Below are 14,227 nucleotides of genomic sequence, written 5' to 3'. Positions count from 1 at the left end.
CGTAACGTCTTCGCAAGGAAGACCAGATTGCGTCGACTGGTTCATAACCATATAGCTCGACCCACACTTCTACCATTTTTACCAGAGGTCGAATAAATACATATAAGTCTTACAAACGGTTGTTTTATTGTTGTTGATCCGTCGACCAGCCAGCTCTGAATGAAGCAAGGAACAAAATTGTGTACACAGCGTGAACTCAGCACAGAGAGGTCGATGGATCGCAAGATCTTATACTGCTTGATTAGTGATGGTTAACCAGTGATCACCAATAACCTAATCTCTACGTTATAATATTTTAACAAATTTATAAAGTCACCTAGTTCCTTTGTATCCTGCTTGCGCATATGCAAGTAAGGCTGTGCGACAAAAACAGGGAGATTTCCATAGCTTGCTACTGGTATGGATGTACACGTGTATTAGATCCTTTTTACAGAACTGCGCCCGGTTAACCCTCCCTCACCGAAGTGGGGTATGCAAGTGCCCCAATTTTTACGTTTTTCGTAATAACTATGTGGTTTTAAAAGCTATACACCCTATATTTGTTGTATTCCTAGAGTGAACCACAAGAAATTTATTTTAATAGATTTTGTACGATTTAGAAAAGGGTTACATTGTAAAAAAATACATTTATACATTTCTACGTTCAAAAGTATGATTTATAGGCCGTAGCGATAAGTCATGTTTTTGACTGTTCACCTGCATATTCTTGTTGATCGATGAATCAATGCGAGAAAAAGAGACAGCTATATTTTCGTAAGCTATTGTTTTCGTCGCTTTTGGCGCATGGCTATTGAGTCATGCAGTCGCCTGTTGGTCTTACCTATGTGCTTTTGCGTGTTTTAAATAGTCAAAAACATACTATACGACTAAAACTTTTTTATGTTGATGTATAAAATGATTAATAAGATATATATTGAACCCATTTGTATTGAGAAAAGCTGTATTTTGATTAAAAAATACTGGGGTCTTACTCGACCCCGGTTCGGGACACTCGTTCGATCTCGACGCTCCGTCCTTCAAAGGTTAAATGACAAGGAATATTTAAATTAAACCAACACACACATTTTCATGATAACAATTTTATTTAATCTTCTTATAGAAAGATATAAATATGTAGCTAGCTACGAGAGATGCACTTACAAGTTAAATTACAAAATCAGGACTTCTACTGAAATTTATCATAGTAAACATATACATAGTTTTTCATCGAGAAAACCAATTGAAATTTAGTTGATTCTGAAAAAATCCACAAATGGTGCATCCGTTTCCGATTTGACGATACTTTCAGCCCGAGTCGGGTTCAGATATCGAAAAATACATTTAAATATCGGAAAATATAATATAACATTTCATATAATAATAAATTGGAGGCTTGCATCAGAGTGTACAAATATATAGATACCTCCGGAAGAGTTAAACATGTGAGCGAATAAGTACTCGGCTTTCAAAAATATTTCTTATATATATTACATATACATATATAGAAAAACTAACGTTATATTGCTGTCGTTGCTGACTTATTTAAAATTTCTACGATTACATTTCCAGTGAAACTCTAAGGAGTCATAATTTCAAAACTCGTCCCGTTTGGGCATGAGATCAGTATCACGTACATTCTAAATTTAAACACACAAACTTTTCAATTAAATAAAAATGAAATGAACAGTTCACAAAACGTGTAAAATGTGACATTTAAATATTATGCATATATATATATCTTATTTAACATACATTTGTACTTTGTTTCCACAGCATACATGCTTCTGTTTATATAATATTATATAACTTTTTATGATACAATTATTGAAAACTATTTACTACTATGAAATAATCTTCAATTGGTGTTTGTGGATACAACGAAAGGCAACATATAAAATAATAGTATTGACTTGATTACACGACATCGATGATTGTGCTAGGCTTACATCAGTAAAATATAATATTATTGATCAAGGATTGTCAATATTGTGTATTCAACTCGGAAAACTAATCCAGACTATTATTAGGGTGAGATTCTATATATACACATACGACAAAAAAACCACTACATTAGTTTCCAGTCTGCTAATCAGTGCCGGCCTTACACCCTTAGAAAGAACTTTAGCCTTTGGCGCTTTAATCTAAAATTTTGAATTGCTTTTGGCGCTCTAATTTTAAATTTTAAAGCGCCTTTGGCGCATCGTTCAGCGCCCTAACTTATTTGGCGCCCTTGGGCGCAGCTCGACCTAGCCCCCCCCCCCCTAAAACCGGCACTGCTGCTAATAGACACATTTCAGAAATCATTGTTGCATTTATCTATGTAAACATTAAAAAAAATCTAACGTCTAATTTTTATGAATTTTATAAATATATAATATATTCGTAAAATATTTTACTCTAATTTATCAAATACGAGTATTGTTTGATACCATATCGGTCCAAATAACAAATATATAATTGTAAAAAAAGGCTTTGCACAGCGACGATGGTACTATTTGAAAATAGCATTTCCTTAAAAATAACCTTTATATTACCGATAATACTTACACTTATTTTAATATGTACAAATGAAATTTGTTATTGTATTTACAGCCGAGTTTCGCATATCCAGGCTAGTGATTCGTTAATGATTAGAAACTCGCAATTTGTACAACAAATTCAGTGCTAAATTAACAACATCGCAAAAGAATCGTCATATGTGACTATTAGTTTTTAACAATATACAATTTAAGTACAAAATAACTTTCTCTTGTTCAAAATTTCGTACAAAAAGTACACACATGTGTATAATAATAAATTAGAATAAATTTTTTTATGCAATACATGCCGACATTAAATCATTGTATAAATAAACAATATACGATAAATAAGTTTAATAAATACTATGTATAGTAAAAATTTATACAAAAAGCCAATAAAAATATTTTATAAACTCGTCCTGTTTGAGTCGTCGATATTTTTAACACTATGGCGGCCGCTGACTCATATTTGCATCATGCTGGGTGCACAACGCTTACTGCCCGCTGATACGTACATGATTCACGACTGTGCGAATATATTTTTCAGTCTGCTGATAAAATTTTTTGTCGAAATTGAATCATCGGCTACAAACGATGACGAAAACGTGATACAAAAATATATCAGCGGCCACTATGCAAGTGTTGTGATACAATTTTGTATCACGTTTTCTTCAAAAACGAAAATATATATATCAGCGTACTGAAAAATATATTCTGCACGAAAAATATATTCGCGCAGTCGTGAATCATATACATATGTATCAGCGGCCAGTAAGCGTAGTGCACCCAACATGATACAAATATGAGTCAGCGGTCGCCACAGTGTTAATTTTAAGAGTAATTTACGACGACGAATAAACATGGAAGATTGATATGTTTGTAAACCACAATGATATTAATAATACATATTTAAATTCATATCAAACAATAACGAACCCTTTCACCAATAAGCGTTTTGTGATTTGGAGTACGAATACATATTGCTAATTATTATGAAATGTTGCAAAGGCAAATGTGAAATACGACGACGTTTACTTAACGAATAAAAAAATACATACAAACGTATGCGTATATTATTGCTTCTGTAATCAGCTAATACATATAATATTTACATTGATCGAGGAACGAGACCTATCGTTTGCAGTGTGATTTGTTTATCATTACGAAAGATAAACGCGATTAAAATACTGTTAGCTTTGATTTCAAATGTGGCTCCGTTGAGGTCATCCGTCCTCGGATCATGCTCTCGATTCGCATCCGATCATCTCTTGGAGTTGTTGGACCGTCGTCCGATCCAATAGGCACAGATCAAAGTCGAACGTCTTCTTGGTGACTTCGTATTTTCCGGTCTCGGCGATCAGATTGACCACCCGCTCTAGTTCTTCGTTGCTTTGGAGCGTCATTATCCTCTTTTGGAGTTCCTTCAGCTGAATCATATAGTCGGGGGAGATCTCGTGCGCTTCCACCATGTGAGAGTCTTCGTTGATTGGCGAGTCGCACTTGAGGGGATTGTCACTGAGGCTACTGGACACGCCGTCGTCTTGGACTTTGGTGTCCGTCTTGGATCGGGACGAGTCCGATTTGGTCCGTTGAAAACTTTCCAGAGGGTTGCTTGCGTTGTCCGATCTCTTCTTGGAAGCTTGATCGACTTCATCGACCGATTTAGACATTTTACCGGTCGTCTCATCCTCACCTTTGGAGCCTGACTTTCGCTTTCTTTGCTTTTTCTCTTCTTTCATTTCTTGTTTACTAGTTTTCTCTTTCATTTTTTGCGCTCTGTGAACCGGTTGAAACTGATTGACTTTGTCGATTTTTTCCACAGGTTGTTTGTCGATTTTGGCCACTTCTGGTGTTGGTAATTTGACCGGTTCGCTCTTGGTCGGTTCCGGGAGTTTGCTGGTCACTTTCAAAACTTTGGCGGATTCTATTAGCGTATCCTCGTCGTCGGAGATAATCGAGTTGTCGCTATCGCTGCCCGAACTAGAACTGAGAGCTTCCATCATCGAGGTGAGGGGATTTTTACCCGACTTTGACGATTTACTTATTAAACTCTTGGAACTTGACTGCGAGCTTGTGTCAATTGAAATAGGCGATATTGTAAGTAGACTGCGATCTTTTTCTTTGAACGGTTTAGATATGGTAATAATTTTTTCGGGGTCTTTAGCAACAGAAACAGGTTCTAATTTTTCAATGTTTATAGTTTCCTTATTTTCTGACAGTGATTTCTTGTCACTTTTGTGTTTCTTCTCTTTAGGAAATTGGTCTTTGATTTTCTCCCTCGATTCATCTCGTTTCTTATCTTTCTTTTTGTGCTTGTGTTTTTTTTCTCGCTCTGATTTACCTTTATGCTTTGAACCATCAGAATATTTTTGGGCATCTTGAGGGTCTTTCAACATATTTTCAATAGAGAATTTATTGATAGGTTTTTCCGGTTTTGTGGGAGGCTTTTCCTTTTCCTTATTAGAAATATCTTTTGTTACAATTTCTTTGGGAATTTCTTTAGGTTTGTTTTCTCTAATTTCAGGAATAACAACTGGTTTCGGATCTTTCTCTTTTTTGTGCTCTTTTTTAAGAATTTCGCGTTCTTTATCATGACTTTTTTTTTCTTTTTTCCCTTTTTTTTCAACTTTGGACAATGAAATATCTGGCATTTTCTGCGGTTTGATTTTAGGATCTGCAGAATTACTTTGCTTAACAGATTTAACTTCTTCCTTACTGGAAGCGGAGCTATTGGATTTATTACTGGGACTAGAAACGCGACGAGGACTAAGTGGATGCACGGCAGGTCTTTTTGCCAGAGGGATGGGGGAAGGAGGTTTTTCCACAGGTCTTTTTGAGCTTTTGTCTTTAGACGGATCTCTTTCTTTATGAGATTTTCTCTTTTCTTCTTTAGTTTTTTCATCCTTTGCAACTTTCTTTTCCTCTCTATGTTCGATTTCTTTAGGTTTTTGTTTTTCAATATATGGTTTCTCTCTTTTGTCAGCCTTAGAAGTAGGAGAAGGTTTCTTAGGATCGGGAGAAATTGTCGGTAATTTGTGGATGTTAGGACCGAATAGATTTTTGAGGTTGTTCGGCTGCCTCGATAAGTCATAATCTTTAGGTTTATGTTTTTTTATATTGTCACCTCCGAGTTTAGGTTTTCCAATGAGTTGTTGAGATTTTTCTTCAGTAATTGAATCTCGACTGTTGCGTTCATGTTCTATATTAGAGTGCACCGAGTTTGCGCTGCTTAAAATTGTGCCACCAGCTTTCAAGAGTTTCCTTTTAAATTCATCGGATGGGTTCGGAAATACGTGCTGTTCATTTCGCACCTTTTTGATAGGTGGACCAGATGGTTGCAAATCGAGATCATAGTTGACTTTGATTTTCTTCGGCTCGTCGCGATTTTTAAGATGAATTTCAATAGGTAAGTTGAATCCAGCATATCCAGATTCCTTAACACTGTACGGTGGCTCTTTGACGGCTGAAAAGAAAAGAAAAATAGCAAATTAGAACACGTTTACATGGACGATTTTTTTTATGACAACTGATATTTTGTATTTGAATAACAATGTTACAAATAAACAGACTTTGGCTTGGAAAAAAACAAACAAAAAACAAACATTTTGATAAGAACACCGTGAACAAAAATGACTAAATGCACTCAATAATCTATACGTTAGGTATTTGTGACTAAGCAGAGGTAGTTTTACAGACATAAAATAGAAACTTAAGAGGATATACGTATGTATAAAAAGATGAAATGTGTCAGATTGAATTTAATTTTTACTGACCAGTAAATTATTTTTAAATTTACCGATCTATTCAAATTTAATGTATGGAATAATTATAAAAAAATTAGTATTCTCGTTTATAAGTAATAATTGGATATATTCTCCAATTTCCAATGTTAAAGCGAAGAGTTACTAAAGTAGTACCGGACAAAGTAGTTTACATTTTGCATCTGTGTGTAACCAAGTGTTCATTCGAAAGCCTCATCGGCGCATTCAATTAAAAAATGTTGAACAAATTTAGCAAACATTTCTTTAAGACCGGGAATATGTTTAATATTTAGACATGTGAATAGCACACAGCAATACAAAAATACATACATATTGATCAATTTAACCGTTTGAACGAAACATATCGAAAAATTCTAAGTAGCTATTTGAATTGTTAAAACAACTGATAAGATAAATTTATCAAATGTGGTTTATATTCTTGTTACATCATTTTATTAAATTTGTGGTAAGCTATATTATATTATATTTGATATAAAATAATCGTCTTTTCGAATGACAGCACAATGAATTAGGACAAACGTTTCGTTTCGTCTAGCATTTAATTTAACATTCAATGTTTTGTTTTGTATGTTTCTAATTACACTTAAATGAGTGAGAATCGGAAAAAGAGTACAAAAAATAGAATATTTTGCAACCTAAATTAAAATAAAATGAAACAGTACATCAAATTAGGTAGTTCTAAGTTGAAAACTGTAGGTTTGCTTAGTTTATTCATCTTTATATAGTGGATAAATAAAAAGTAAACATCAGTATAGTGATAGCTATTGTTTACTATCATTATATTTTGATTAGGTTAACCATTTGCCTTTACGCTTTACGCGACAAGTCTGTAGCGCGGCTGTCTTCCATAGAATTTCTGAACTTTGCACGGGATTTTGAGCCTTATATGCGCCTATTTCAACTGTTTTATGGTTCAAAATTGGTTGAATATACTACCGAGAGTTGAATGCCATCTATTCAATTTGCTTAGAATGAATATATACCAGTCTAAATTAGTTTTTCGTGGAACCATACTGAAACCTCGTTTATGTGACGTCACGTCTGTTGAACAATGGCGACGATACGACGATTATGTATTTTACTGTTTAAAACAATACTTTATGTGTTAATTAACATATCTGGTTACTTGAGTAAATATTAAAATCTGTATTTAAGGTCGAAAACTCGATTGCCAAATTCGCGAAAAAGGTGCCGCGTACAGGGCTTGTTCGCTGTATTTATTGCCGCGGGCAAAGGGTTAACTTGATAGTAAGTAAATTACAAATCTTAATATCTATAGGTATGTATATAAGCTTAATCACGAACTTTTGGGATACTTCAAGCTTTTTATATATAATTTTTATCCCCCAGAGCATTTTTTTCATTATCTCGAGGTGTTTTGTCTGAATAACTAGAGATAAATCATTCAGTACTGGATTCCATTTTTTAAATAAAAGCACATTTAAAATGTATGTATGCTTTATATTAGCAAGACTGTAACAACCTTTAAATCAAAATATGGATCAAATAGTTTATTCATCGATGAAACAATATTCTAATATTGGTCTTTCAACGTAAATAAGAGTATATACATATAAGAAGCTACTCAATCTCGATACCAAGTTAATCCAATAATATTAATTATATTGTGGAGGAATATTTTCGAAGGTGTAGAAAGACATTTATAGGATTTTGGCAAACTTGAGGCAAATGGAAATTTTTTAATTAATGATAAATATACAAGGCTTTCAACAGATCAAGCAGTTTCTCTGATTTTTTTTGTCTATATTTACCTATAAATATATGTTGAATTTTTTCTTAGTTTAAAAACTAATTAAATATTCCAATTGTGAAACTTGCACATGCAATTAAGTGATTTACAAATCACTCGAGAAGATTTTGAGCTTTGTTCGGTTCATTGCTCTCAGAATAATACATATGTATGTAGCTACAAACAAATCCATCTGTCGGAAGATTCAAATAATTATATTGTATGTATATTTTTTTTGTATAATTGTATTCAACTCAACTACAATACATATATATGTATATATATTTTATTTGATTATTAATTAATTGGTTCATAGAGCCAGAATTTTTTTTAAAGGGTTTTATTTAATAGCTTAGACTTAAAGGGCCATTAATCAGTTGTGGATTTTGTTAACTCAAAGACAAGCTAAAACCGGACGATAGTGATTTCAGAAAATTATAGCTACTTTTTACGAGGGTTGAATAAGCTCATTCGAATATGATGTTTGTATAAAGTTAATTTTAATAAAATAAATAACTTTCATTATAATATTTCTTCTTTAAGAGGGCTGGACAGCAGCGCCTTGTCCATACAAACGTACTATACTTCTCCCTTCCTCAATTATGGCACTAGAGAAATTATTTTTTAATATGCTATGGATATCCACCATTGGGGTGCATCTATCGTTTTATTTTTTATAGGAGCTAGGAGCCGCCAAACATCTATAAAATCGCCTCTTTTTTACACCCACGAAACGAGTCCAGCGTGCTTATTTAACGGTCGATTTAAAAAAAAATACGCCGATAGACGCACAGAAAGTATCTTTCTCATACCGATGATGAAATTTTTTTAAAATTGGTCCAGTTTTGGAGGAGAAAATAGTAGAATACGAAACCTCGATTTTGTCAATTTAAAATACGTTTTATCTGGTCGAAGCGCAACTGTCGCATTCACTCAATATATATATTGATATATGTATATTGTTGCATTCATACATACACTCAATATATATATATATATCGAAGAAAGGAACGGTAACAAAATTAAGGTTTCGGGTGTACAGCCCTCTTAACTATGTTTTTAGCATTTGGCTATTAAAAAGAAAAGACAAAGGGCGCCAAAATTACCGGTATGGCTCTGTATAGAGCATATTTCACTAATTTCGGTGTAACTGGTGTTGGAAACTTGACTATACACTGATTTGATAATATATACCAATTCAAATAAAAGGGTATATGTTAAGATGATCATTTTGTTCAAATTGAAAACCAGGACATTTTACCAAAAAAATCTTTTTTTCTTCTAAATACTTCCAATAATAAGAACTAACATGAAGAATTCATTTTCTTTAGTGGTCTTATATAATTGTACACAAATTAAAATTATTCTTATCGATTAGCAAACATTTTAAAAGTTTTATCAGTCAATATTGCTTTTTATCATTGGACAATAAAAATAAAAAAAAGTCCATGGGCAGATGCATATACTCCAGACAAACAAAGACAATATTTGACTGATTTGCCAATATTTTTGTAGGAGACATCATTTTCGCCGAAGGTTTTGTATATTTAAATTCATCTATTAGATAAAAAAAGTGTACTGGTTCTATCTCACGACTTACCAGGACAGATACTCAAAAAACCAGTACTAATGGTCACTTTGATATAATGTAATAGCTTTTAGGACAATCGTATCGATATAAGAATAGAACAACCTTTCAAAAACGACCAAATTTTAATATAAATAGTCTGCTGTTTGTATAAGAAATGTGTTTTTACATTTTAAAAGTGAATAGTTTAGTGTAAATTGCTACTCAAACGCCGATCTGCGGCTCAGTACTGGTCCTTACACCGACGGTAGCTGGTCCGCGGACAAAGACGTAATTTAAAAATTAAAACAATACTTTATGATAACGTTGCATCATCCCATCCATTATATAAAGACAAGTGCTGCAAAATCGAAATCATTTGGGAAACTAAGCCAAAATAGAGTGCTGAAGAGATATTTTATTTTAGCTCGGGGATGAGATCGTTACATGTATTTCTAAAGAAAAACCAACAACCTATCTCAGAACTATTTCAAAACATAAACTGGTGAACCAAGCTATCTTATTTGACAGATATTCTTTATCCATGCAAAGAAGAATGTCGTCTTCTTTTACAATACAATACAGATGGGTTGAAATGAAAACCAAAAGCATGGAAGATTCGTGTATCGAAAGATTTCTATGACATGTTTCACAATTTGGCTGATATTTTTCACGGAGGAGGAGAGGAGCTAATGTAATCAGATGTCATTTGGCAAATTTTTCAGAGCAATTCGATTACTATTTCCACCAAAGACGATCCACGGTAGGGAAAAGGATGGATACGAAATCCATTTTTGCCATAGAATGATATATCAGTTAGTTTGGAAGATATAATTATTCATCCGACTACAGATTAAGAATTCGAAGTGTCTTGAAACCATAACTTTATTTTATTTGTTATTAAAGTAAGCATACGTCCCGTTTGGAACGGGACCATCCCGTTTTTAGGTAGCCTATCCCGTCGTCCCCAAGCACAGCTTCGGGACGTCGAAATGTCCTGTTTTCAAAAAGAGAGCAACCCATGGTAGCAATTTTTATGCCTGCCTGGCACTAAAGCACCCATAGAAAGGGTCTTTACTCTTATGAATAAGTTGCGGACAAGCGAAACACAGTTGCAAGTCGCAATTCTTAAAGCAATGCTAATTACCAAAGTAAATTTTAAGAAATACAGTCAAGAATTTCATCATTGTTTGAAATCAACACTAAAAATACTTGAGCAAATTTGTTCCTCAGAAAAATATAGAACCACATAAATTATTTATTTTCACGTGTTCATCCCTGTTCTTTTAATTAATAAATATAAAAACTATGAAAATATATGCGTTTATTTTTGAATACACATGTCCCCTTTTGAGAAAAAAAATAAATGGTCACGTTACTTGTATACTAAGGTGACCATTCTTACCGATTTTACCAGGACAGTACTGGTTTTATGAGTATTTGTCCCGGTAAGTCGTGAAATATAACCAGTACACTTTTTATGTAATAGAATTTTGTATCTAATAGATGAATAAATACAAATGCTTCAGTGAAAATGATGTCTTTTACAAAAATATTGGCAAGTCAAAATGTTTTCGCGTTTATCAGGAACAAACGCACCAGCTGAAGGAATTTTTACCTCGATGAACAATATATAGTCCAGTGATAGAACGAAATTGAATGTTGAAACCTTAAAAAGTTTGCCTAATCACTTAGTATAATTTTAACCAGTCCTGTGTATAATTTTGTCATAAATGTGCGTCCATGATTCTTTAATCTTTATTTTAAATATTTGAAGTATTTAGAAATACGTTTTTGGAAAAAATCCCGATTAATTGGAACGCCTGACAACCCTAACCTTATCATATACATAATAACCGTGTTATTTAAAAAAATACGACGCTGGAGAGAATTACTGAAAAATATACGCTGGTGCACCAACTGAAAAAGTTTCAGTAGCATTGATTTAGTATGTTGTATGCAGTGGTGTAGTACTTAATAAAAAAGAATCAGGTCGGTGTTTAATTTTTAAGACCACCCCCCGCCCTAAAATAAAAGTTGTATCCTAATATTGGTAGTTAAAACATTTATAAAAAAAAAATCAAATAATAATTAACACATACATATTCTTACTTGATGATGTATTTTTTTTATATTTTATAAAAACTTCTATGAAAGTTTTTATTCAACATCTTCAACATTGATTTTGCAAAACCCGTGTTTGTATGTGTCAACAGCAATATTTTCTTTTAGCAATGCTAAAACCATGTCAAGTTTTAACATGTGAATTTAGAGATGACTATTCATTTAAGCTGAGTTCCCTCATTTTATCTATCCTCGAGTACGTATTAGTCAATAATTCAAAGAATGTTTCCTTTCGAAGTTTTGGCTGGTTATACATAAAAAAATCCAATAAAGTGCGTTAAATATATTTTTTTAAGTTTTAAATGTGCTTGATTGTGGTCATCGAGTCTTAGAACGAGAGCGTCTGCTCGCAATATTCGGAATACAAAATTTTAGTCAAAATATTTTTTAATTGCACTCGAAAAACAATGTTTATATCAATCAAAGGTCGACGACCTGGTACTTCTTTTACTACACCACTGGTTGAATGTGTGGTGTAAATAAAAAGAGATCGCATTAGATGGGCGCCATGATAAGAGGTACACATTTGAAATTGACGTTGGCTGCACTGCATCGTTTCAGTGGAAGAGTATGATCGGTAATCGGTCATTAGTGTTAGGGGTGGGCAGGTGAATGAGTGACTGGTGACTTACTCCTCTTCGGTTTCGGGAAGGTGTCGTGGAGCTGGAAGACGACCTTGTCGACGAAGTGCTGGATGTCAGTGGCGTCTGCGCCCCTCACGAACACTTCCCAGTCGTGGGTGAAGCCCTCGGGGGTGCGCTTCGTGCGGATCGACGCTTCGTGCCCCACCTCGAGGAAGACGCGCACCGCCATCACCCCACTCGACCGTCTCGACCGTCTCGACCGTCTCGACTGTCTCAACTGTCTCAACTGTCAAGTGCCAAGTGCCAAGTGCCAGGTGCCACTTTCGCCCCTCGCTGGCAAGTGCCGGGGGCTCGGAGGTGCAGGGTGAGGCGGGGCGCGCGTGCGCCAGACGTAAACAGGGCCCCCGCGCGCCCCCTGTGTCCTCTTTCCCTTTTCCCTCACGGCCGATCACCTCCGGTCCGCTCCGACTCCGACTCCGCTCTGTCTGAACACTGAGAACACTCCTATGCCTTGTTTATGCGTTGCCACTCGCGATAAACAAAATCGTTATCTCGACGGCGGTCGTAGTCACAGTCACAGTCACAGTCACAGTCACAGTCGCAGTCGCAGTCGCAGTCGCAGTCGCAGTCGTAGTCGTAGGCTATCGACGACGATATGATGTATGTACTCGGTATTGTCTGCACTGTTCGGAATCGGAATATATAGCTGGACTCTTCACTCGGCGCGTTACCGTTCAGCGCTCGGCGTCTCTCGCTCTCGCCCGCCCTACTCCTCTTCTGTCTCGTCTGGTGGTGGCTTTTGTGTTCGCCATTCGCCATTCGCCGTTGGAGGCCAGTTTCCAATTCTAGTGTAAATAAAAAACAAAATGTAGCTCAACGCCACCGCTCCGATCACGGCAACCATCTAATGGTGGGGGGACGGGGGACGTTTCAAATTTTATGATGAAACAATATTCTAATATTATTGGTGTTTCAACGTAAATAATAACATTGGCTGCTATGTAAATTGCAAAAGCATTTATGTGTTGATTTATTTATTTTTATTTTTTATATTATATTCTGTGAATGTATGTGTGTGTGAGTGTGCGTTTGTTGTTTAGGTGAGTGTATGTATTTGTGGTTGATGTGTGTATGTGTGTGTGTGTGTATATATATGTGTGTGTGTGTGTGTGCGTGCGTGCTTATGCATGTATGTTTACTTGAGGTGTGCGTGCATTCGCACGGCACATCTCAGGTTTTGTTTCCTACCGCATGCGCGCTTTATGTGTTCATGCGTTGTTGTTAATTTTGTACTTGGTTATGTACAGTGTGGTTTTTTTTATTAGAACAGTGATGTGCGGTTGTTCTTGTGCGATATTCATGAACAACCGTCTCGTTCTCCGACGAAAGGGTCTCTTGGACTGTATTCGTCGGGGGTCTGGTGGCCACGAAAAAACTGGTCACATTCAAAAATTAAAAATTGGTCGAATTTTTGGGTGTGACCAATTTTTTCGTGACTAATTTTCGGGTGTGACCGGTTATCTCGTGACCAGTTTTAGTGTGACGGATGATCACGTGTGACCGATCTAGAGCGACCGGTTGTCCTGTGACTGGTTCACATGTGACTAGTAGTCCGTTTACCATATTTTCGCAGGTTACATACATACATATATACAAAGTCTCTTTCGAAATTATATATTAGATCAAAACAAAATTTTCCATTCGTCTCGAGTTTGTTAAAATCCAATGACACCGTCCACACACACGATATCTACATACGATATTTCCAATATTTTCCATATCCAGTTCCTAAATAGCAACCACAGGTTGCAATATGGGAACTGGATATGGAAATATCGTATGTAGATATCGTGTGTGTGGACGGTGTCATTGGATTTTAACAAATTCGAGACGAATGGAAAATTTTGTTTTGATCTAATATA

General features: G+C 35.2%; 2 protein-coding genes across 3 annotated transcripts in view; both read right to left on the bottom strand.

Moving 5' to 3' along the window:
- The window catches only part of LOC143914729 (uncharacterized), a 202,877-nt gene that overhangs the window by 10,983 nt on the left and 177,667 nt on the right, over window positions 1-14,227 (bottom strand). The gene's annotated exons all lie outside the window — the stretch shown is intronic.
- Window positions 3,650-13,217, bottom strand: ear (ENL/AF9-related super elongation complex transcription factor). Of its 2 annotated transcripts, XM_077434297.1 has the most exons (3): window positions 12,902-13,077; window positions 12,354-12,856; window positions 3,650-5,961 (listed from the first exon to the last, which is right to left on the bottom strand). In XM_077434297.1, exons 2-3 carry the CDS (start codon window positions 12,532-12,534, stop codon window positions 3,737-3,739), a joined length of 2,406 nt encoding a protein of 801 aa, XP_077290423.1. In that variant the 5' UTR covers window positions 12,535-12,856; window positions 12,902-13,077; the 3' UTR covers window positions 3,650-3,736. The 2 variants fall into 2 exon arrangements, with proteins under 2 accessions (XP_077290423.1, XP_077290422.1); XM_077434296.1 differs by having other exon boundaries at window positions 12,354-13,217.

This window comes from Arctopsyche grandis, chromosome 7, assembly GCF_051622035.1.
Source record: "Arctopsyche grandis isolate Sample6627 chromosome 7, ASM5162203v2, whole genome shotgun sequence".
In the NCBI taxonomy this organism is placed as follows: domain Eukaryota; kingdom Metazoa; phylum Arthropoda; class Insecta; order Trichoptera; family Hydropsychidae; genus Arctopsyche; species Arctopsyche grandis.
This window is presented reverse-complemented; position numbering and strand designations above follow the sequence as displayed.

Bases quoted from the DNA above. Each gene is read 5' to 3' on its own strand.
- ear (XM_077434296.1), bottom strand. From the start codon at position 12,534: ATGGCGGTGCGCGTCTTCCTCGAGGTGGGGCACGAAGCGTCGATCCGC. The intron at 5,962-12,353 runs GTAAGTCACCAG...TTTTCTTTTCAG, and splicing joins CTTCCCGAAACCGAAGAGGA to CCGTCAAAGAGCCACCGTAC.